At 41.5% G+C, this 24,309-nt stretch overlaps 3 protein-coding genes across 6 annotated transcripts; all 3 read right to left on the bottom strand.

Moving 5' to 3' along the window:
• Nucleotides 1-5,905: 5,905 nt before the first annotated feature.
• LOC130994251 (uncharacterized) lies at nucleotides 5,906-7,917 on the bottom strand. Its single transcript, XM_057919289.1, has 2 exons — nucleotides 6,767-7,917; nucleotides 5,906-6,581 (listed from the first exon to the last, which is right to left on the bottom strand). The coding sequence occupies exons 1-2, from the start codon at nucleotides 7,915-7,917 to the stop codon at nucleotides 5,906-5,908; spliced, it is 1,827 nt and encodes a 608-aa protein (XP_057775272.1).
• Nucleotides 7,918-9,534: 1,617 nt separating this feature from the next.
• LOC130994250 (uncharacterized) lies at nucleotides 9,535-10,680 on the bottom strand. The gene has a single exon (XM_057919288.1). The coding sequence runs from the start codon at nucleotides 10,678-10,680 to the stop codon at nucleotides 9,535-9,537; it is 1,146 nt and encodes a 381-aa protein (XP_057775271.1).
• Nucleotides 10,681-19,238: 8,558 nt separating this feature from the next.
• On the bottom strand, nucleotides 19,239-22,014 carry LOC130994562 (probable calcium-binding protein CML18). 4 transcript variants are annotated; one of them, XR_009091792.1, is made up of 3 exons: nucleotides 21,004-22,014; nucleotides 20,507-20,690; nucleotides 19,239-19,547 (listed from the first exon to the last, which is right to left on the bottom strand). XR_009091792.1 is itself a non-coding variant. In XM_057919606.1 (2 exons), exon 1 carries the CDS (start codon nucleotides 21,517-21,519, stop codon nucleotides 21,025-21,027), a length of 495 nt encoding a protein of 164 aa, XP_057775589.1. In that variant the 5' UTR covers nucleotides 21,520-22,014; the 3' UTR covers nucleotides 19,239-20,690; nucleotides 21,004-21,024. The 4 variants fall into 4 exon arrangements, 2 of the variants coding, with proteins under 2 accessions (XP_057775589.1, XP_057775590.1); XR_009091793.1 differs by having other exon boundaries at nucleotides 20,585-20,690; XM_057919606.1 differs by having other exon boundaries at nucleotides 19,239-20,690.
• Nucleotides 22,015-24,309: the final 2,295 nt, after the last annotated feature.

Raw genomic sequence — 24,309 nt, 5'->3', positions numbered from 1 at the left:
ACCTATTATAATAAACTGTTACTATTTAATATACATTTTGATATTTCATTCAAAACACATTTCATGCAAAAAAAGAAAATAACTATGCAAAAAAAAATAATCATAATTTATCACATCCTAACTCTTGATTTGATAAGTGAATTCATTTGTTCTTTTTCGATTTTGAAATAAATAAGAAAATGTCCTACTTTAAAATTGAAAAAAAAAATTAAAATATTATAATTAAGAAAAAATAAAATTTAAAAAGCACAAAATTGTCCTACTTTATTTCATTCATGAATGGAACAGAGCATCTAAAATGTAGTTCCAAATTTTAAATTGCTTTGATTTTAGTTATGTCTTAGATTTTCACTATGAGTTAGTTTTTAAATAACAACGAAAAAAATGGTAGTTTATTGTCAGTTTTTTTTTTTTCGGCAGTTAGTGATAATTACAGAGTGGGTGTTTTTTTTTCCAATTCCAATTATATCCTTGCAATTGAACTTATTTACATTTACTTTGCTTTTTATATATATAAAGACTAGTATATCTCCCGCGCTATGCGCGGTGATTCATGATTGTGATTTTTAGACTCGTATAAATTATGTATATATTTTATATTTTCTTTGTCCATAAAAAATAGTCCTAAAAAGAGACGATACAAATTTTAATAAAAATAATTAGTGTATCGTTTACTTTCATGAACATTTCATTTAATAGACATATTGCATATTGCATATTTTATTTTGAAATCATTTACACACAAAGAATAAAATGGTCTATGCAAATAAAAAGAAGAAGAAAATGTTAAAGTGCCTTAATTTTTAATTGGATGAGTGAATCTTTTTCCTTTTTTTATTTGAAATAATTGTTTGAGCATTAGATATGGTGAAGCTCAACATTCAAACCTAGATCTAAACAAGTCGGAAAAGGAGATCGGATCAACCTGTGTAGCGGTATGAGAGAAAACTTGCTTGAAACTTGCAGATGAATTCCTTAAAGTAATTTTGCGTGTGTCCATTATAATGAGTTACAAGGAGTATTTATAGAGTTACATTAGGGCGAGGGGTAAAAGGGACTTTACAAGTCATTCACGTGCTCCACAGGCGGTGTACGTGAATGATTCTCTATCTTCTAACAAACTTTCCTAACTACTTTGCAGCTTTACATTGAACATGTGGTATTTCCGAGCTTTCGACGTTGGTTGCTTCCATTCTTTTGTCTGCGCTGACTTTATCGGGACGAGCTTTTGTCCGCGCTGACTTTAATCGGGATGGAACTTCGTCTGCGCTGCTCTTTATATAGGGTGTACTTGGGCCCTTCATGTGTGTTGTCTCTTTGTCTTATCCGCGCAGCTCTTTTATTCCTTATTCCCATCGGAGCTGTTTCTTTCTTTGAGTCCTCTCCGGATGTTGCCTTAACGTCGTGCTGTCTCTTCTAGTCCGCGCCGACTTTTGTCTGCGCCGCTATCTTGCTTTGACAATTGTATGACGCGACTCCGCTCCTCCAGGTCAAGTGTGCCTAAAGTCTGGATCAGTTCCTTTCTCAGTCTGCGCAGACTTGGGTCTGCGCCGCTGATTCGACATTTCTGGAATGGGGTGGCTGATGAGATCCTTACTCCTCATCAGCTACTCCCCCTGGTTTACGAAAAGAAGTTTTGAATTTTTCGTAATTGCACTGAGCCCTTGATGCTTTCTTGTCTACGCAGGATTTTCTCTCTCTCTATGACGTCTCCTCATTTAATGACTGACACTTTTACTATTCCCCGTACACGTCTTTTCACAGCCCCTGATTCAATCTATACCCTCCATTTTCAACCGCCATTTTACGATTCAATCTGGACCCTTCTTTTTGTGTTTAGGTTTTAGCCCTAATGATTTCCCTCCTTCCCCGTCTTTTCGAATTCACTTCCACTATAAATATCTGTCATATCATTCTTTCTTATTTTCTTCTTTTTTCCTCTCACTCCTCTGTGCTCTATCCCTGTTTCAGTTTCTTCTTCTTCCCTGCCGATCGTTCCCCCTCTTCTCCTCGCCTTCCCCGTCGCTAGGTCTAACCAGGTATCCCCTCTCTCCTTCCTCTGATTTGTAATACTTTACTTTTTCTTTTAGCAGTTTCTTCGTCGTCCTCCCCTTTCCCGCTTCGTACTATCTCTCCGTTCAGAGCTTTGCATCGTCCATGGCCGCCGTAGAGTCTGAACTTCACCAATCCACTTTGCCTGCCCGATCCCTGAAGGCGATAAGGGATACTCTTCGTATCGATATCGCCAATCCGGACTATAAAATCCGGATCCAAAATCCGGTTGACCCCGCTTCTGATATGCCTGATACTCGCCGGGGCATTAATCTCGATGTCGTTCTGGTCTGGTTGCATCAAGTCGATGCAGGATTGCGAATCCCTCCCTCCCCCTTTTTGATCGAGTTATGTAATCTGTATGGTATTCCCTTTTTCCAACTTTCTCCTTCCTCTATTCGTCGAGCCCATTTGTTGCACATAGTCTGCGCCGTTAATAATTATCCTTACAGCGCCGTCCTATTCCATAAGACCCACGTTTTAAAATTGACCGGGTCTCATTATAATTTCACTTCCAAGGCTGGGGGTTATATGGCCTTTATGAACAAATTGACCTCCCTAGACAAAGATTTTCATGACAAATACTTTTTTGTCCAAACCCGACATGGCACTTGGCTAGACATCATCGGCGCTGACACTCAGATTCAGTGGCATCGTACTAAGCATCTTTCCGCCTCAAGCTCTGAGCGTGTCACTGATCTTGAAGACAACCTTCTAAAGCAATTGGTTGTGTCCCGGGATAAAAATGTTTTGAAGGTGAAGGAGCTAGTGACTAGGCCATCTGTCCTGGCCGGCGCGGGCTTATTCTCCCACTATCCCTTGTCCCGCGCGGGTATTGAATGTGTTGTTGCTGTTTAATATTAGTATTTGTTCTGTTCTGCATTCGTATCCGCTCCTTTTAATTTGTTGATGTTCGCATTGTTTCTTGGAATATGTTTCTGACATGTTTTTCATGTTGGTTAATCTGTGTTAGGTATGGATTCGTGGAAGACGCCCTCGCATGGCGTGATTGCCAGCTTTAGCTTTACCCAGGGAGGTGCTATTGCACCGGCCCCAGCTGCATAGACTGTGGGCAGCGCCGCTCAAGCCATTGCTGCGGGATCTTCGGGTTCCCGTCGCCCCCCAGTCAGTCCATTCCAGCTTCGCGATGAGGATACAGAAAATACAGAAGAGAGCAATCCTCTGATTCAGAGAAAGCGAAGAGGTGCTCCGACTAAGAAGCAACCTCAACAAAAGAAGAAGAAGAAAACAGCAACGCCAACGGCGCAGCCAGAGACCCTTGAATTGATCTCGGAGGATGCCGCCTCCTCTGCTCAGATGCCTATTTCTCCTCCCCATCCTCTCGACGTTGGGACGTCTTCTGGAGTGGGCATCGCCCCTCGTGCCCTTGCAGATCTGACCGGCGAAGAGTGTCGGTCTCAAATGATCGCCCAGATCGCCCCGTCTGACCTCCAAGCTCGAGAGTCCATGAGCCGCCATCAAATGGCAGATGACCTTGTGCTGACGATTGAGACGGTGAAATGTTGTTATTTATTCTCTTTGTGGTGTTTTTAATGGATGTTCCCTCAGTTTCTTTTCTACGCTGTCTACGCAAGCCAAGGTTGAGTGTTTGGCTCTCTCTCGAAGCCTTCTCCGTGCCGAGGGCGAGGTTCAGGCCAAGGACAAAGAGTTCCTGGCTGCGCTGGCCAGGTGTACTCATGCTGAGGAGGAATCTCGCCGTTTGCGTGAGGAAAACAAAAGATTGAAAGCTGACCGACTGTCCGTTGATGCGGAGTTGGCCCGGGTTCGAGAGGAGCTGGCGCGTGCCAACCATGAGAAGAAAGAAGAACTCGCAGCGATTACTCAGGAATGTTCGAAGAAATTGTCTGCTTTCCAGCAGCAGATTGTGTCCAAGGAGAATGAGGCCTTCCGACGCGGGACCGAGCAATATCGGCTACGTTACTTTCTTTCTTCGGAGGGTCATGCTTTCCTGCGTATCATGTTGATGAATACCATCAATGCGTTCCTCCACACCCCCGAACTGCTGAATGCGGCAGCTCCAGCGCTGCAATGGCTCGTTAAAGAATCAACCCAGGTCACCCTTAACTCGATCCAAGCTTCCCCTGAGCAAAGGGCTATGTGTCAGAATGAGGCGGTGTTGAACGCCATCGACTCGGGTGGTCTTGGGGGAATTCTGGGTATCAATGTTGACTCACATCCAACTCCCGAATGGTGGTTCCCTGTTATAGACAAGGCTATTAGCTTGTTCGTGACAGGCCGCGGCGCTGATCCCCTTCCTACTGAGCCTTTTGTTAGGACGCCTTATCTGGACGGTATTCGTTCTCATATCCGATCAGTTCGGGGTAACTACCCGGGTGGTGGGGTGTTCTATGAGCCAGCTCCCGTAGTCGAAGCAGCGCCGATATCTCCAGCACATGAGTCTGCGCAGCGTGAACCCTCCAGTAGGGATGGCAGCGGTGATACGGATGAGGAGATGCAGATGGAAAATCCCCCGACTCCGACCCCCAATCCTTAGACTCTGAAACGTTTCTATTTTTGATTTGTGAAAACTTTGTGTATTCGTACTGAGATTTTCATAACGAAAATTGGTGTAACTTGTTTAGCTCTCGTATGAATCTTTCCCCTTTTGATATCTTACCTCTTTTGATAGCTGTTCATTATTTCGCACTGTGTTTTCGTAAACATTGTTTGTTACTTATAAGCTCTCTGTTGCTGTTGTGAAATGACATTCCTCGAATCAGATTACACTTCAAATGATAGCTAGGGCCGTAGCCTTGATTGATGTCCTGCACCCCTGTGTACGTTAGAATATTTGAACCCGTGGTTCAACCATGGAAATTTCGGCTGATTACTTGAGCAAAGTGTTTATCTGCGCAGACTTGGGATATCGGTCTGCGCAGCCTGGGGACTCGGATCATCGCCTTTTAAGCTTTGCAGTTAATGCCTCAGTCGCTACTATTGGTACCTTCATAATGCAGTTAATGCCTTAGACTTTGCAATTCACGCTTTGTATCGTGCAGTTAATGCCCTCGCCATGCAATTTATGCCTTGGATTATGCAATTAATGCCCTCGTCATGCGATGTATGCCTTGAATTGTGCAATTAATGCCCTCGTCGTGCAATTTATGCCTTGAATTGTGCAATTAATGCCCTCGTCGTGCAATTTATGCCTTGAATTATGCAATTAATGCCCTCGTCGTGCAATTTATGCCTTGAATTGTGCAATTAATGCCCTCGTCGTGCAATTTATGCCTTGAATTGTGCAATTAATGCCCTCGTCGTGCAATTTATGCCTTGAATTGTGCAATTAATGCCCTCGTCGTGCAATTAATGCCTTGAATTGTGCAATTGATTCCTTGAACTTGTGCAATTAATGCCCTCGTCGTGCAATTTATGCCTTGAACTTGTGCAATTAATGCCCTCGTCGTGCAATTTATGCATTGAATTGTGCAATTAATGCCCTCGTCGTGCAATTTATGCCTTGAATTGTGCAATTAATGCCCTCGTCGTGCAATTTATGCCATGAATTGTGCAATTGATGCCTTGAACTTGTGCAATTAATGCCCTCGTCGTGCAATTTATGCCTTGAATTGTGCAATTGATGCCTTGAACTTGTGCAATTAATGCCCTCGTTGTGCAATTTATGCCTTGAATTGTGCAATTAATGCCTTGAACTTGTCTGCGCCATCTCCATGACCTGTGTTGCAAATTATGCTGAAGAAAAATATAAGAGGCAAGTTCTCCCTAAAACCATAGATCTTTATTGATGATGACCATGGCCCCAGACCTCATTAAAACCCCTGTGGGGAAAAAGAGTATCTGGTCTACATTAATGACAAAGCACCTTTGAAGTTCACACATAAAATTTCTTGAGATGATTGATGTTCCACGGCCTTGTGAGAGATCTCCCTTCTTGATCAGACAAGTGATAGGCTCCGCCTCCTAAGACTTCAGTGATAATATAAGGTCCTTCCCAAGTAGCTTCAAATTTCCCGGTGGCCTTTAGAGCGTCCGCGCGCTTGAGTACTTGGTCCCCTTTCTGGAGTCGACGCTGTTTAACTTTCCTGTCGTATCCTGCTTTAACAATACTCTTGTACTTGGTTGCCTTGACCTGGGCTTCTTCTCTTTTAAAGTCTATCAGGTCCAATTCAAGTCGGCGCAGCTCTTCATTCTGCGCTGGATCATATGTACAGATTCGATGCGACTTTAACCTTACTTCTGCAGGTATGACCGCGTTTGAACCATAGACCAAAGTGAACGAGGCTTCACCTGTTGCCGTCTTTGGGCTGGTGTGCGATGCCCACAAAACCGTATCTAGTTCTTCAGCCCACCGTCCTCTGCTCCTTTCTAACCTTTTCTTGATGCCCTCACAAATAGTGCGATTGGCCAGCTCTACTTGACCATTGGCTTGTGGATGAGCCACTGAGACGAATCTTTGCTTGATGTCCATCCTTGAACAGAAATCTTCGATTTTTTGGCTGGTGAACTGGGCTCCGTTGTCTGATATTAAAACTCTGGGAACTCCGTATCTGCAACAGATGTTTTTCCAGATGAACTTTTCGATGGTGGCCTAGTCCAACATTGTTACAGCCTCTGCCTCTACCCATTTTGAGAAATAATCCACCAGCGACTACCAAGAAACACTTTCCTCCTGGTGCCGTTGGCAGTTTGCCCACGATATCAATTCCCCATTTGTCGAAGGGATGTCGAGTACATTATCCCCATTTCCTCCCCTGGGGTGTTGATTCTTGGCGCGTGTCTCTGGCAAGATCTACATTTCTTTACATATGCCTTGGTGTCTCTGTCGATGCCGGGCCAATAGAATCCTGCTCTGATGATTTTCCTGGTCAAGTCCTTGTATCCAGCGTGGTTCCCACAGTAACCCTGATGAATTTCTCTTAGAGCAAACTCTGCCTCTTCCGGTGATAAACATTTAAGGAACGGATGTGTGAAAGATATTTTATAAAGCTGGTTGTTGATCAAGCAAAAATTCTCATATTTAGCGTACTTTGCGGTGTCTCCCTCCATTCTTTCCCATGTTCGTAAAAAATGAATAATTGGAGCTCGCCAATCGTTCCCAACTTCGACTGCGCAGACCTGGACCTCTGAACTCTTCTTTGGCTCAAACAGGAGTGTGACTTCATCGTTCCATGATTGCTCGACGGCACTGGCCATCCTCGCCAGAAGATCAACTTTTCGATTTTTCTCTCGGGGTACTTGTACTATTTCCAGTTCTTCAAATTTTTTCTTGATTTGCTGCATCTGATCATAATAAGCTTTCATTCTGTCGTCGTGGACCTCGCATTCACCCCTCAACTGTTGGGCTACTAGTTGTGAATCGATCTTGATTATAGCTGTGTCTGCTCTAAGCTCCCTCAAGATGTGGGCGGCCCTTATCACTGCCTCATATTCTGTGTCATTAGTCGACAGCTTGTCCTCGAACTTGATCGCAAACTGGTAGGCTCCATCTTCCGGTGATTCGATATATATTCCGACTCCACACCCTTCCTTGGTGACGGAGCCGTCGACTTGCGCCGTCCATGGTCCCCGCAACGGCCATCTTGTGGTTTCTTGGATGAAATCAGCCAAGGCCTGCGCTTTGATGGTTGTACAAGGTTCGAACGTCACATCATATTCGCCCAATTCAATGGCCCACTTTACCATTCTTCCTGCAAGGTCTGGCCTCCCCAAAATTTGCTGAAAAGGTAGCGCTGTTCTGACGATAATTTTATGTGATAAAAAGTAAGGGCGCAATTTTCTTGCCGTGATCATAATAGCGTAAGCTGTTTTTTCCGCTGCGGTGTATCTAATCTCTGCTCCCTGGATGATTTTGCTCACAAAGTAAACTGGCTTCTGCATACCCATTTCCTCTCGAACTAGCACAGCGCTCAGCGACTCTACCCCCACCGAAGTGTATAGATATAATGGTTCTCCCGGTACCGGCTTGGTCAAGATGGGTAGATCTTTGAGATAGTCCTTGAGGTCCTCAAAGGCTTGCTGGCACTCATTACTCCACTCAAACCGACTTCATTTTCTTAGAATTTTGAAGAAAGACAGACTTCTTTCTGCCGACCTTGATATGAACCGGCTTAGTGCAGTTATTCTTCCGTTTAGTGTTTGTATTTCTTTAATGTTCCGCGGCGCTGTCATGTCAAGAATAGCTCGAACTTTGTCTGCATTCGCCTCTATCCCCTCAGGTGTAACCTTGTATCCCAGAAATTTTCCCGACTGAACCCCGAAAGTGCATTTGGCTGGATTGAGCATGAGCTTGTGTCTTCGCACTACCGAGAAGATTTCCTCCAAGTCATCTGCATGTGTACGCGCTTCAGCACTGCACACTAACATGTCGTCTACATAGACCGACATATTCTCTTTTAATTGATCTTTGAAAATTCTGTCCATCATCCTTTGGTACGTAGCCCCCGCGTTTTTGAGTCCAAATGGCATACTCACATATGCGAAGATCCCTGCGCAGACTGTGAATGCCGTTTTGATAAGATCGTTCCTATACATCTTAACTTGATGGTACCCTTGATAAGCGTCCATCATCGACAAAAGTTCACATCCTGATGTAGCATCCACTAGTTGATCGATCCGTGGCAATGGGTAACAATCCTTCGGACAGGCCGCATTGAGGTCCCGGTAGTCCACGCACATCCTCCAGGTCTTAGCCTTCTTTTCCACCATAACAGCATTGGACACCCATTCCGGATATTGAACTTCCACAATATGTCCAGCCTCTAGTAACGCTTGTACCTGCTCCCGAATAGCGGCATCTTTTTCAGCACCGAAGTGCCTCGTCTTTTGTCTCACTGGCTTAATTGTGAGGTCTACGTTCAATCGATGTTCAGCTAGCTCTCTGTCAATTCCCTTTAGGTCCGCCGTGCTGAACGCGAATACATCAGCGTTTCTGCGCAGACAAGCGATTACCTTTCTTTGCAACTCTGGTTCCATATGTGCTCCGATTTTGGTAGTGAATCCCTCCTTATCCGTGAAAAGCTCAATAACCATGCACGTATCATTGGTGGTGACGAGGGGGATCTTATCATTTCCCCCCTGTAGCTCTGCGATTTCTTTCCGTTCGGGCTCTGAAGCCGTAATCGTTCCAGTTTTTCCCTTCTTGCTTGTCTCTGTTTGGTGTACTGACCTTTCCCTTTTTTGTCCCGAGTATTGAGTTAACACTTGTACGTGACATTTCTTAGACACGGATTGATCTCGCCAAACCTTTCCAATTTTGCCTCCTTCCAAAGGGAACTTCATCTTTAGGTAGAGAGTAGAAATTATTGCTTTGAAAGAGTTCAGCGATGGTCTCCCAAAGATCATGTTGTAAGAGGGCTTTGGTGCGTCGATGACTAAGAACTTGACCATTCGAGTCTTTTTCCCCCTGGTTGCCCTATCGTCACCTACCGGTAGGACTGATTCCCCTGAAAACCCATAAAGAGGAGCCACAGCGGGCTCTAACTTAGCTTCTAAACCCATTGCCTACCAGCATTCCAGGTATAAGATGTTGACAGCGCTGCCTGAATCGACAAAGATGCGATGTACCAGCACGTTAGCCACATTGGCCGAAAATATCAAGGCGTCGTCATGAGGATAGAATAGAGGCCTAACATCCTTTGGTCCAAAAGATATTGTCGGTTCATCGGGCGCGGTGTTGACTGCCATGACAGATTGGTCGTAGTATCCGGATCTGACTGTGCGAGCTAATTGCTTTTTGGCCCTGTTAGATGTTGGTATATTGTTTTCTCCTGTGATCATATGCACTTCTCTGTCATAGTGAACATGATTTGCGGGGTTATGTCTATCCTGACTGTCTCGTCTATGATCTCTTCTTTCCCTTATCTCCTCATGCCTGTCCCTCCTATCCCTGTCATCGTAACCGCGGCGGGCTTCGTCATGTCTGCACCGTTCATCGTCTCTGTCTCGCCTATGTTCATCATAGCGACGCACTCTGTATGTGCCCCGTGGCCTTTCTATGTATTGGTCCAGGAACCTCTTCCTTACTAAGATTTCTAGCTGATGTTTCAAGTGTCCACATTCGCGGGTGAGATGGCCATAACGGTTGTGATATTCACACAATAGATTATTCCTGCCTGGTGTTGGAGCTCCTGGGTGGTAATCTTTTGGGGCTCTGAAATAATTCTCTCCCTTGATTTGGTGGAAAATCTCATCTATGTGACGATTCCATTGAGTCTGATTTTGTAGATCATCTCGGTAACCACCGCGCTCCTCTCTCCTCTCTGTCTGCGCCGTGATCAATGGATCGGTTCCGGCCTCAACGACCATTGTTGGAATTCTTGGAGGTAATCCTCGGTATGGGTTCCTCGTGATGTATTTTTCCCCGGTGTCTGCGCTGTCTTGTTTTTTAGGTTTGAGTTTGTCGGCATCTGCTTTTCTTGCCATTTTCGCATCTTCCAGCTGAAGATACCCTGGTATTATTGTCATGATGTCCTCGAAGCTGGTAGGCGGTTTGATCTGGAGTGCCTCGAAGAGTGGGCCTTGCTTTAACCCTCTAGCGAAGGCGTACCACTTAATTTGAGATTCTGCCTCTGGTATGTCTAACGCGATTGTATTGAACCGGGCTACGTATTCGCGAAGCGTTTCCTGCGGCTCCTGTCTGATGTCCATCAAAGAAATGGGCGTTTTCTCTACCCTTTTTGCGCTAGCGAACTGTCTCATGAAAATGAGGTGAAGATCACCATAAGATTGTATGGAGTTGCTTCTCAGGTTGTGGAACCATCACTGAGCCATTCCTGACAGAGTCGTGGCGAAGATCCTGCATTTGATTCCCTCCCCATACTGGTGCAGCGCGGCTAAACCCTCAAAGCGAGCCATGTGCACCTCCGGGTCGGTAGTGCCGTCATAGTCCATTGAGATAGGGCGATAATTTGCTGGTAAGGGCTCCAACAGTATTTCCTCTGAAAATGGGCTCTTGTGGGCCGGCGCCATTATGTGAGTATCAGAATTGCATCCTTCCCTCTCTCTTGTATGTATGGTCTGAGTCGGTCTGCGCCGACTTCTTTTGTGAAGCTCTCCTCGGGACTCGTCAAACCTCGGCTCATACTGGTCAGGGGATTTGTTCACCTCCGTGTTATGATCATGCTCCTTGAGTTCTGTCTCCGAACTCTTCAACTGGTCTCGGAGGAAAGATACTTTCTCCTTCAGCTTATCATTGTCTTTGTGCATTCCCAAGCTGCGCTGCGGAGTAGTCCCGCTGGTTGAATCAGTCACATCTTCGATCTGAACACTATTCGTGATGAACTTTCACTTATTTCTTCCCCCCTCTTCTCCCCTGTTCACTCCTGTCTGCGCGGCCATCGCTGTCTCTCCTCCCCCAGCCTGCGCGGGCGCAGTTACTGCTTTTTGAGTAGTTATAATTCCCTCTGGTGCGGCCACTGGCTGAGTAATGCCCATTAAAGAGCGCATAGTTGCGTAGTTGAGCATGGCTAGCATTTGTTCAGTAATAGGGACATTGGCTGGTCCTGATGCCGGAGCAATAGTGGCAGTGGCGGGCATGACTGTTTCCATATTAGACTGCACAGAACCTGGAATCATGTTGTTGATCGCAGTGAAACCTGGTGGAGGTAGTCCAGTCAAATCAATTCCCTTAGTCGATGTGTCGTCAGTTGGCTTGGTGCCTGTGTTCCCCCCGGCAGCTTCAAAATCCTTGCTTAGATCCTTGCAGTGTTCATGAGTTGCCATTGCGAAGTACATGTTCACTGTGTAGCGATAAAATGAGAAATAATGAGTTAAGATTGGAAGAAATATATCGGCGCAGGCGGGCTGCGCTGATATCGCTTTGCATGTAATTTCTTTTTCATGATAGGTGGGCCCATAAGCGTTCCCATAATAAAGATAAGCCCTAGAAAAAACCCACGAACTCCGGCCCATAGAACGATTCTCGATCAAATGTACGGAAATCCATAGATAGAAAGAAATTTATAGAAGTCCTCTTTGAAGATCATAGATATTTCCCCCTTTTCTGGGAAATAAACCCAGGAAAAGGTAAGCGAAGTTCCCGTCGCTCATGTTTAGATAAGAGATGTTCCCATAATAGAGAACTCCGGCAGGATATGTTCCCGGAAAAACACAAAGGTTAGCCAAAAATAACAGCAAAATAACAAGTGCAAGGAGAGAAAGTTACCTCGACCAGCTCACGACGGGCATACGTCAAAATCAAACAAGCAAAAATTAACGAACGATATATGCATAAAGTTTTTGAGAACTCAGAAAATGGCACAATTCCCCAGAAATATTTCGAAATTTTTTCATTCCTCTGTTTTCCATTCAGATCCCAAAAACCGCATAGATCGCAAACGCGCACAAGCAGACGCACATTACATCAATTGAAAACGAGAACTGAATCATGTTAATCATTCATACACAAACCATATAATTAATCCGTTCCCTTTTTACACAATAGTCAAATATGGTCAGTTATGGACACAAACGCAGATCTGGCAATTAGAACCTCATTTTCCCTCTAGATTCAGACTTAAACAAGCAGATTCAATCAAAGCATGCATGAGAACACCCGGATATACTCCCAAAAACTCACGCCTTAGCCCAGATTTCCCACAGACGGCGCCAGTTGGTGAAGCTCAACATTCAAACCTAGATCTAAACAAGTCAGAAAAGGAGATCGGATCAACCTGTGTAGCGGTATGAGAGAAAACTTGCTTGAAACTTGCAGATGAATTCCTTAAAGTAATTTTGCGTGTGTCCATTATAATAAGTTACAAGGAGTATTTATAGAGTTACATTAGGGCGAGGGGTAAAAGGGACTTTACAAGTCATTCACGTGCTCCACAGGCGGTGTACGTGAATGATTCTCTATCTTCTAACAAACTTTCCTAACTACTTTGCAGCTTTACGTTGAACATGTGGTCTTTCCGAGCTTTCGACGTTAGTTGCTTCCATTCTTTTGTCTGCGCTGACTTTATCGGGACGAGCTTTTGTCCGCGCTGACTTTAATCGGGATGGAACTTCGTCTGCGCTGCTCTTTATATAGGGTGTACTTGGGCCCTTCATGTGTGTTGTCTCTTTGTCTTATCCGCGCAGCTCTTTTAGTCCTTATTCCCATCGGAGCTGTTTCTTTCTTTGAGTCCTCTCCGGATGTTGCCTTAACGTCGTGTTGTCTCTTCTAGTCCGCGCCGACTTTTGTCTGCGCCGCTATCTTGCTTTGACAATTGTATGACGCGACTCCGCTCCTCCAGGCCAAGTGTGCCTAGAGTCTGGATCAGTTCCTTTCTCAGTCTGCGCAGACTTGGGTCTGCGCCGCTGATTCGACATTTCTGTAATAGGGTGGCTGATGAGATCCTTACTCCTCATCAAGATAGTTGAAATATTTGTATTGCGTGTGTGATTATATAGAGTTGTTGGTCATTTGTGGATTAAATAATTTATTTATAAACTTCTAATTATACATTTAATTGTAAACTTTCAATTATGTCCTTCTAGTTGATTTTTTTTTTCTTAAAAAAATAAATATATTTACACATCTTCTACATAGTATACCACATGTGCGATGCACATGAATTATGGATTTAAAATATAATAATATTAAAATTTACCTTTTAATATTTATGAATTTAAAATAATACTAATAGACAACATAATTGTTTACAACATCCTTATAATGTGGTTGTTTTCTAATTTCCTGTGTAACATAAACTATAAATATATAATTTGATATCTCTTGATAATAATATTATTTTTTCTATTAATAATTTTATACATTAAAATAAATATTAATGCATAATATAATAATCAAAATATCAGAAGAAGACAAAAAAAAAGTTAATAGAAATGTTTAAACGCGTCCAATCTTTAGAAAAAATAGTTATAAATAAAGATAAAAAGACATTTAGTTATACATTTAACAATATTTTTTTAAAAGAGTCAATTATATTAATATTGTTAATATTATATTTGCTCAGTTTGTTTAGAGATATAAGTAATAATTAATATCATTCTTTCGAAAACAACCATAAAAGCACAATTAGATTTTTTTTAAATTTTTTAGGGAAAAAAAAGCACAATTATTAGATTAAGAAAACAAAGTTGCGGTTTTGTAGACTAGGAGTAATCGGCAGTTATACCTTTGATTTATAATTTTTTCCCATAAATTTCAATTACACCCTTGTAATTGAATTAAATTACATTTACTTTGTTTTTTATATATGTAGAGATAAAGATTCTATCGCAAGAAAAGAAGCTACTGGTTTTCGACTTCATCCCAAACGCTTGGGAAAGCGCTCGACAACACAGATCCGAGGGATTCACGAAGACAAAGGGAGAGAAGAGAAAGAATGAAAAGAGAGAGAGAAGAGAGTAGAGCATCAGATTCGAGAAATTCACGAGGAGAGAGAGAGAACCGAATAATTCATGAAGAAAGAGGGAGAGAAGAGAGTAGAGAGAGATCAGATTTTCACCAAAAAAAACAAAAACAAAACCTGATCAAAATTCTTAAAGAAGAACTTCAAGCTGGGGTATTCAATCTCATGGCAGGGGTATATATGTATTTTTTCATAAAAAATGGTTAATTTTAAAAAAAATTTATTTTAGTGGAGATTTTGTATTTTTACTATATAAAAATGGATATTTTGATACATTGATTTAAATATATTTCTAATAAATGATGTACATATATGAGGATGATTAATTATTTCTAAAAAAGTATAGGTAACGTTGGTAATTTTGTGTATAAATTTCTAAAGAAGTAGTATATATAACGTCCATAAATTTGCGTATAAATTAAAGTTGCTACAGCATCCAAGCAGTGTGATTGTAAACACGAGATCTAATATTCTAATCCTACTGCAGTGCTCCCCTCTCCCAATATATATATATATATATATATATATATATATATATATATATATATATATAAATTCATAAATTATAAGTTTGATAAATAAATTAATTTTAGAAACAATACATCTGTGTGGCCATTTTGAAGAAGGAAACACAATTTTTAACCATTGATTTGAAAAACACAAAATCTGACCATTTTTTACGTTTTATGACTGTTTTGCCCTTAATTATGGCGGACCAGATTCAGGTTTGCGCCCGGGTTAAGTACACATGACACTATTAGTGCCAAAAGTACCAATAGAAAAAAAAAATTCAAGTAAATTGGTACACTTGGCACTATTAGTATCGACAATAGTGTCATGCACAAATGGTACTATTGACCACTTGGCACTATTAGTGTCAATAGTGTCATGCACAAATGTTACTAGTGACCGTATTAGTGCCAATAGTGTCATATACTTGTGTTGATACACTGTCTTGTCTTATATAGATTAGTGCAGTTATATGGCCATTGTCACACCCCAATTCTTGAAGGAATAAATATGATCGAGGTGTGAATAATTCATAGAAATAAACAAGGAACAACATTGTTAAAACCCGAATAAGATAACGAGTCAGGCTAGGCCCCTTTGGATCACAAGTTTTGTTTCATGTTTCTGACAACCGACGTTCATTGACTTAAAACTAGAAATTTTAAATTTGCAGTTCGACATGAAGTCATCTTAAGTTGAGAAAACAAAAGATGTATAAGGGTTAGGGTAAATATCATAAAAACCCCTGAACTATACTCATTTTATCAAAAATACCCTAAAACTTTCAAAATGTTATTTAAACCCTCAAACTATCAAGTTTTTATCAAATATATCCTGCATCTATTTTCCGGTCACCAGAAATGTGATTTGGCTCGCCGAATTCCAAAATGTAATTTATATTGTATTTTTTTTAAATGACATGGCAAAAACGACTTCGTTTCGTACCATATTCTATCGTGTTTATCCATAATTCTAGGTTATTAGCGTGAATTTCAAACACGGTAGAAGTGAATTTTAAATTTCAGAGTGGATTTTTTTAAATGATATGATACGAAACGACTTCGTTTTTGCCATTGTATTTTTTTAAAAAACAGAATATAAATTACATTGTGGCATCCGGTGAGCCAAATCACATTTTTGGTGATCGAAAAATAGATGCAGGATATATTTGATAAAAATCTTATAGTTTGAGGGTTTAGAGAATATTTTGAAAGTTTCGGGGTATTTTTAATTAAGCGGGTAAACTTAAGGGGTTTTCATGATATTTACTCTAAGGGTTATTACAACAGCGGAAGTCTATATAGAAATTGAACCTTAGCCTCAGCTCAGTCCCGTCAACACCGGCCAGCTAACCTGAAAACATTTGAAAGTATTTTTGGGCTAAGTACTAATGTACTCAGTGGGCAAGCATTTTCATGAACATTTCATATTTTCGTAAGAGCAGTTTATCCAATCATAGTTGACATGACTTAGAAGGTTTTAAATTGAAAGAACTTCTAAGCATGTTAAAATAATTTCTTTCATTTGTGCGCACATGTCACACTTCCTTTCTGTTACTCGCTGTGATCCCGGACCTTTTAGCCACCGACGGATCCGTTTCTCCCATTTACTTGAACTGAGGGCGTAACCCAGACAAGTTTACTTTGACCTCGAGACGCTACCCAGGCAGGCCCTTACATTACATGCTTCGGAACACATCCAGCAATCACCCTTATAACGCCTCTTAGTTAGTGCCCGAATGGAGATCAACCCACCGAGTCAGCTAACGGTGTACACAATTCTCAAATAACATGTTAGGCTATAAGAGAACCTCAATTGATTCGTTGTGGCGAGCCTTAAACAGAGCAGAGTGCACATAAACATTTTATTGGATAAACAGTTTGCATTTCATTGAATAAATAATTTGCATTTCATTGAAACGTTTAGAGCTTAATAACTCAATCATACTTTATACATTTGGAAAGTAAGCCCACCTGATTAGGCAAAGCCCGTCGTTTATTCTTATCTCTGAATCGGAATAGCAGTGCTAATCCTCCTGAATCTCAAAGCCTACAAGAAATCTATTCTCAATAGGTCTCCTTGAATCTAATCTTAAGTCATGGTGTAGTGCTTAATATTCTATGATTCACTTAGCCGGGTTTTTAAAATTTAATGAATAAATAATTGAAAACATTTCTCTTAAGTTAAGAACACCAACAAGATTCTTACTCGTTTTTCTTTATTAATTGGATTTATGAAAACTAATTTAAACCATGATGCAATGCATAGCTCATTCCATACTTAAACATATAATAAGTAATTACTTAAAATATGTATATAATAATATAATAATATTATGCAAATTATTCTTAAAATAAAAGCCAAGCCCAATAATTAAATAAGGACAATCCATACTCTTTAAAATAAAAGGTCCAGCTTAATTAAATAAGTTTGCAGCCCAAAAATTGGGCCCAAACTAATTAGGGCAAGGGCCCAAATTATTTCTCCATCTCTTTAAACACACACTAACACACGCACACACACTCAGTCTCCCAGTTCCCCTCTTTCTCCCCTTCCGGCAGACGACTGCAGCCGGCCTACGACCGCCACCGCCGCCCCCTGAGCTCCATCTCCCTCTGTCTCTCTCTCTCACGACAACTCACACACCCACACGAACTGAAAGGCCACCGCCGCCTCCCTCAAAAACCCGGCGACAGCCACCACCATGGCCGCCACGTGAACTCCCTCTCTCTCTTCGCTCGAATCGGCCGACAACAGCAGAAGAAGTGGACTGCCGCCGCGGCCTCCACCTCCCTCGGCTCTCTCAACCCTCCCCTGTTCACGGATCCGGCGGCCGCAGCAGCAGGAGCTAACCACCGCCGCCCTTCTCACCCTCTCTCTCTCTCTGCGCACTCCGGTCAACAGTGGCGCGGAGCCACCGCCGGCCGCCGCCTGCCCTCCCCTGATTTCTACTCTCACAGCAAGCAAGCACACACTCACAAAACCATAAGCTTCTTCACCCCTTTTATTTCAATTCAAAAGAAAAGACATTTTGTAATTGCTTTTACACACATATGTATTGTAGATATACAAAGATATATGTATATATATAAAGTTTGCATCTTTCTCAATTTGCAAAAGCTTGTATGGTATGTTGGTTCAGTAGAATAGCACATATAAAATGCTTGGATTATGCAATCGAAGCAAACGAGATAAGGGGTTTAAGAGGAAACCTTAAGAGGTTTCGGTTGAGATTCGTTCTTGTTGTTGCTTGAATGAGGAGTTGATGGTTTAACTTCTTAAAGAAGGGATAGTGAATGTGCCGAGAAGGGTGAAGTAAATTTAGAGGAAATAGGTTGTCTTCCTTAAGAAGGGATAATGAAAATAGTAAATGAAACGTGGAGTCACCCTCTCCACACTTGCTTAATCAAAATTAACAAAATATCTCACTTGCTTAATCGAGATTAACAAAATATCTTGATGTTTAGTGGGTTGATTTGGGCTCAAGGATTAGTGAATTGATTTGGGCTTAATGGGCTTGGACATTGATGAGGAGTAATATATACGGAACAGAGGAATGACTTTAACAGGGGAATCACAGGGAGCAGCGACTCGCCAGAGAAATCATACTTGCCAGAGGAATCACACTCGTCAGAGGAATCATACTCGTCAGAGGAATCACACTCGTCAGAGGAATCACACTCGTCAGAGGAAACACACTCGTATTTAAATTAATATGCAATGCACAAAATAAAATTTAAATAACTTGAAAATTTACAAATGCTTTCGTAAATTATTTTTGTTGGAATTAAAAAAAAAATCTTTTTCTCAATCCGGCGTGAATCATCTTAAATATAAGTTCAAAATCATTCTAAACTTAGCTCGAGGAAACGGGGTATTACAGCCATTTTGAAAACTTCCCCGTATGATTTAGATTATCCATTTAGGGTTTAAATTATCATTTAGGGTTTAAATTCCCCACTTAGGGTTTAGATTTTCCATTTAAGGTATTGCACAAATGATACTTATGGTCATATTAGATCTCTCTCTTATATAGTGCTGCATGAATAATACTTATGGTCATATTAGTGCCATTAGTGCCTAACCCGTGCGCAAATTCGAATCCGATTCATCCTAATTAAGGGCAAAATAGTCTTAAAACATAAAAAATGATCAAAATTTATATTTTTAAAATGAATGGCCAAATATTGTACTTTGCAGTTTAAAATGACTATCTCAATATGGTACTCTTAATTTTATTTGATGAAATTAGCAACCATGAAGTGCTTGTTTATGAATGCCGCACGGACGATGATACAATTGTTTTATTATTTTTATTGTTAGGGGAGACTAGTTGAATGTCGCAAAAAATTATTGATAATTGTATATAAGGAAGGTGTAGCAAGCAATCACATTTGTCATTTCTAGTAAAGGAAAATCAAAGTATGGAAAGACGAGTAATGGTGGGGGTGGGTCCCGTGTCCTGGTTTGAGCTAAAAACACCACATATTAGTGCAGCACAATACATGAGACCAACGATGAGAGCTGCCCGCACGTTGTAGTTTGCCGACGCGATACCATTGGCTCATCTACCTAATCACATATCCAACACACATTCAGGATAAATTACGCGGGCTACCTACTCTTCTACCACAAATTCCTCCAAACCTGTTGCACAACAAAAATCACCCCAAATTCAACATAACCAAAATCAAATTTACTGCAGCATTGCTCAAAGCTTAACAGATTAACACCAAACACGAAACCATAATTTCCTTAGTTACTACAAAACTAGCACTAATCCATAGCTTATGGCTTTACTAGTTAGCTTTTATGTAGTCGCAGTTCAACTGCATGAATCTGTTTACCAGCTTCTCTTACTCTATATCAGTTGCACAAGGTTATTACAAGCATAGGCGAGATCAGATGCAGACGAACTATCTTTTTCCAATATTCTGAGCTTGGGTGTAGTATTCATACTTAGGGTTACCATCTGAAACATTGCCCCCGTCCCCATCCCCTTACACAGACACTAACAAGAATCTCAGACAGGAACTATGGTAAGAAGTCCTCCACAGCAAAACTAAGGTACTCTCTCAGCAGATGCCTTTGGATAGAAATGTTTTACATGTCACAACTGTGCTATCATGTACTCTCAGCATCCTTTGTATAGAAATATTTTGACATCTTTCCACAGAATCATAGTATTTCCACTGACATAGATCAGACCTACAGATTTTTTAGACATTCAGTGGTAAAATATATCATATTCTAAAGCCAAACAATCTTATGAGAGTGAAGTGTAAGATTTATATGATTATATTCTATTGATTCTAGAATGCACGAACATATCAGTTTTAGCAAAGCTAATGCTAGATTCAGCTATACATGAACTCAAAGGACTATACTAGAATTGGTTGACCTTCATTATGTCCTGTACAGTCCAGAAACCAGGCTATTCATTTTCTTTTCTTATTTTGGCTTAATTCATCAGCAATTATATAACCACATTCAACTCTTTCATAATATAATGGAAGCAATAACAGTGATTTTACCACTTTCCTCTACGACATACTAATCATACAAATAATTATTAGCACATGCATAAAAGAATGAGACAAGGCTACCTTTGTCCATTGTTGTGCAAGGGCTGCAGATACTTATATACTTGCTACAAAATTTTATAGGAAACCAATTCTACTCACTATTACTGTCTGCAATCTGTTGCCCCTTTCCCCATCTCGCCACCCAAAATGAAATAAAACGACGAACACCAACAAGAATCTACCAAGGGTTCTCCAGTTAGAATTCCTGCAACAGAAATCATAAGGTACTCCAGCAACTAAAGCTGCATTCATTTTGTAGAGCCAAATTATGCATGATTAAACTGTTGTATCATTTTCAACAATTTGAACCTTGTTTTCCAACATAATCAAGATGTAGAATATCAGATGCTGCATAGTGAAATACTACCATTTACAAGCACAGAATCTCCACGCATAAAACTTGAATTTCTACTAGGGTATTTCTACCTCACTATCTTCAAACCCTAAAGCAATAGACAAGAAATTGATGGTGCCTCAAAGCAAGATTTCTTAAAAACAGAGGCTTGTTGTGTTCATACCTGAACAAGAGAAAAATGGAATTAAGCCCAAGAATTATCAAAGGCGGCTGAGGTGATCGCCTGCGAGAACTCCTGAAAACTGATCCTGCCGTCGCCGTCGGTGTCGGCCTCCCTGATCATCCCGGTGAGCTCCTCGGCCGTGAGGGCGTGGCCGAGCTTGGCCATGGAGTGCGCCAGCTCGGCTGCCGTGATGTAGCCGTTGCCGTCCCGATCAAACATCTTGAAGAGGTGCCTGAGCTGCTCCTCCGTGTAGGGCGACTTCGCCGGTAGGAGCTCCGGCGCCACCAGCGCCACGAACTCCGAGAACTCCACCAAGCCATTGCTGTTGGTGTCGGCCTTCTGGATGAGCGCGTCGATCTGGTCGGGGCTCGGCTTCAACCCGAGCGACCGAAGCAGCGAGCCGAGCTCCAGCTCCGTCAGGCTGCCGTCGTTGTTCCGGTCGAACGACCGGAATATCTCCCGCAGCTCCGTCAACTGCTCGTCATCCAATTTCACGGCCGGTTCTTTACTGTTCATCTCCTTCCTTGATACAAACTGCAATTAACTATAATTTTCCCTCCAAAATTAAACAATCAATAAAAAAAAAGGGGGAAAACTCTATGAAATTGTCGTATGTTTGTTTGGTTGGTTGAAGAGACGGATTAGGGTTGGAAAAGAATCGGAGATAGCTGCTGCGTCTATTGTTGATCTCCACTGTTGATGCACATTGGATGTATTTGAATATTTTTTGATGCAGCAGCTGATCCAACAAATTGCCAACACTCTATTATCTTCTTTCACAGCTGATGTTTCTTCCTCTATTTTTTTTTGGTTTCTGTTAATGATCCACCACTTTCGAGGGGTAAGGCCGAATTGCTTGTAGAAGAAATTATCAACGAAGCTGATGAATCGGATCTAAATTCAACATTTTTTTTGTCGGGGGTTATGGAAATGAAAATCGAGAAATGCCGTTTTATTTTGTTTGTTGTTTGACAACACGTAGTAGATAGATTTAATTCTTTTTTTTATAGTGACGTATTAATTTCATTTTGATGTTGTATTATTATTAAGATTTTGAAAAAGTCAAATGAGACACCAAGATTGACCAACAAAGATAGTTTAATATTTTATTAAAAGTATATTTTTTTAAATGACACGAATTTTAATAAAATACTCCCTTCGTCCATGATTTAATGCCCTATTTGGATGTGAGCACGGAGATTAAGAAAGTTGAAAAAGGTGATGTGGATGAAATATAATGATAGTTGACTAAAGTGATAAAGATAGTTGACTAAAGTGATAAAGGTGTTGTGAGTGGATCCACTAGTGATAAAGTGTAGTAATATAGAATATAAAAATGATAAATGTGTTTTAAAGTGGGTTCATTAGTGACAAAGGTAGTAAATATAGGAAAAGAAGAAGAGTACAAGAGTACAAAAAGCAGAATAGTGCATTAAATTGTGGACAGATGTTTAAAGGCAAGTAGGACATTAAATTGTGGACGGAGGGAGTAGTTGAATGTGTTGTGAGTGAAGTAAAGATCCCAATTTATTATGAGTTGAAAACTTACCAAAAATAGACTGGATACATTTTATAAGGACGGACGAAAATGACAAATTAGATATATTTTATAAGAACAGAGGGGGTATTACCCAAAGAAATGAAAAATACACCCTAGCTCTAGCTCTCTAGTGACTCGAACCCCCGACCTATTGATAATTGGAGGAGAAGCGTCTTACCAATAGACTGCGCTTCATTGTCAAGGTAGTTTGATTATTGAGAATATCTAATATGCGGATGTCGGCACAATAAAATCCGCTCACATATTCTAAAACAACATGTGATAGGGTGATAAGGTAATACTCCCTCCGTCCCGCTAAAGTTGGCAACATTCGTTTCGGCACGGAGATTAAGAAATTGAGTGTTATGTTTTAATTGAATGGGACCCATCAAAATTATTGAGTTAATTAAAATCTGCCAACAACCACCACAAATCTGCCAACTCGCCGCCGCCGGCGACCGGAGCACCACCCCCTCCGACCACCCTCAGATTCAAGAGCACCACCCTCAAATCTGAGAACAACCACCACCACCGTAGCCAACAACCACCACCCTCAAACCAGCCGCCTGAAAACCCTAGCCCCCAAATCGCGCCACCCTCTCGAACTTATCGGCGATGGCAGAGCCACCACCGCCATTCACCAGTTCCACAACTTCGCCTCTCATCGGCCTCACCTCGATCTAGGCAAATCACCCCCAAATCGCGCCACCCTCAGAGAGGGGAAAGGTTCGGCGGTGGTCGTGGCGCAGATCAGAGAGGCGGCGGTCCATGGGGTCGCGGCGCAGACAGACAGACGACAGCCATAGGGTCGCGCCACCTCAGATCTGGGCGAACCACCCCTAAATCGCGTGAATCGGAACCCTAAGGTAAGCGATTGCTGCCTTGCTCACCGGAGACGACGACAGATTCAGATGGGGAAGCCAGCGGTTAGACGAGAGAGAGGAGAGAAGCATCCGACGGAGAGAGAGAGCGGGAGAGCAGATGCGAGAGAGGTCGGGGCGCAGAGGAGAGAGAGGGAGAGCAGAGAGCGCGCGCGCACACAACGAGAGAGAGAGAGGGAGAGCATAGGCGAGAGAGGTCGGGGGCGGGGCGGGAGCCGACGGCCGGCGGCGGTGTCGTCGCCGGAGAAGAAGAAAGAAGGAGAGCTTAGAGAGTGGCGGCTAGGTTAGGTGCAAATGATGGGAAAATAGATTTAAGTAGGTTAAATTAGGATTTTCTTAATAACTTAATTAGAGATGCATAATTATGCTTCTTAGAAATATTGATTCATCTAATGAGCTTTGCAATGACACTGGGCTAATTGTAACTCATCTTAGGGAATATGTAATTGAAGGGAAACTCATTTTAAGAAAAAATACGGGCAAGAAATTTCCTATTATCCAGAATAATTATGAGTCAACCGAAATTTACTAAATATCGTATTCGGTTCTAAAGAAGGCACTTCTAATAGGTCTAAAGATTTTAGTATGTGATGAAAATGGTCATACACATGACATAACAAGTAACACGGTGTATGATGAAATTTTCGAAAGATTATATATGAGGTAATTATAGATTTAATAATTTATTCAGACTTTGTAAATTGAAGTCGTCACTGATATTATTTAATTCATTTTTTTTTCAATGACTGGTTGCAGCTACGTTAGAGACAGATTCACACTTTAATTTTTTTTTAATTAATTATATATGTATATTTTATACTTCAAACCATGTATTTCATTGTTGTCAATCCAAACCCTAAACGGGAGCTTAGATTATTATGTAAT

The sequence above is a fragment of the Salvia miltiorrhiza genome, chromosome 7, assembly GCF_028751815.1.
Source record: "Salvia miltiorrhiza cultivar Shanhuang (shh) chromosome 7, IMPLAD_Smil_shh, whole genome shotgun sequence".
Classification (NCBI taxonomy): domain Eukaryota; kingdom Viridiplantae; phylum Streptophyta; class Magnoliopsida; order Lamiales; family Lamiaceae; genus Salvia; species Salvia miltiorrhiza.
This window is presented reverse-complemented; position numbering and strand designations above follow the sequence as displayed.

Bases quoted from the DNA above. Each gene is read 5' to 3' on its own strand.
- LOC130994251 (XM_057919289.1), bottom strand. From the start codon at position 7,917: ATGGGTATGCAGAAGCCAGTTTACTTTGTGAGCAAAATCATCCAGGGA. The intron at 6,582-6,766 runs GTACTCGACATC...CATCTGTTGCAG, and splicing joins GGGGAGGAAATGGGGATAAT to ATACGGAGTTCCCAGAGTTT.
- LOC130994250 (XM_057919288.1), bottom strand. From the start codon at position 10,680: ATGGACATCAGACAGGAGCCGCAGGAAACGCTTCGCGAATACGTAGCC.
- LOC130994562 (XM_057919606.1), bottom strand. From the start codon at position 21,519: ATGAACAGTAAAGAACCGGCCGTGAAATTGGATGACGAGCAGTTGACG.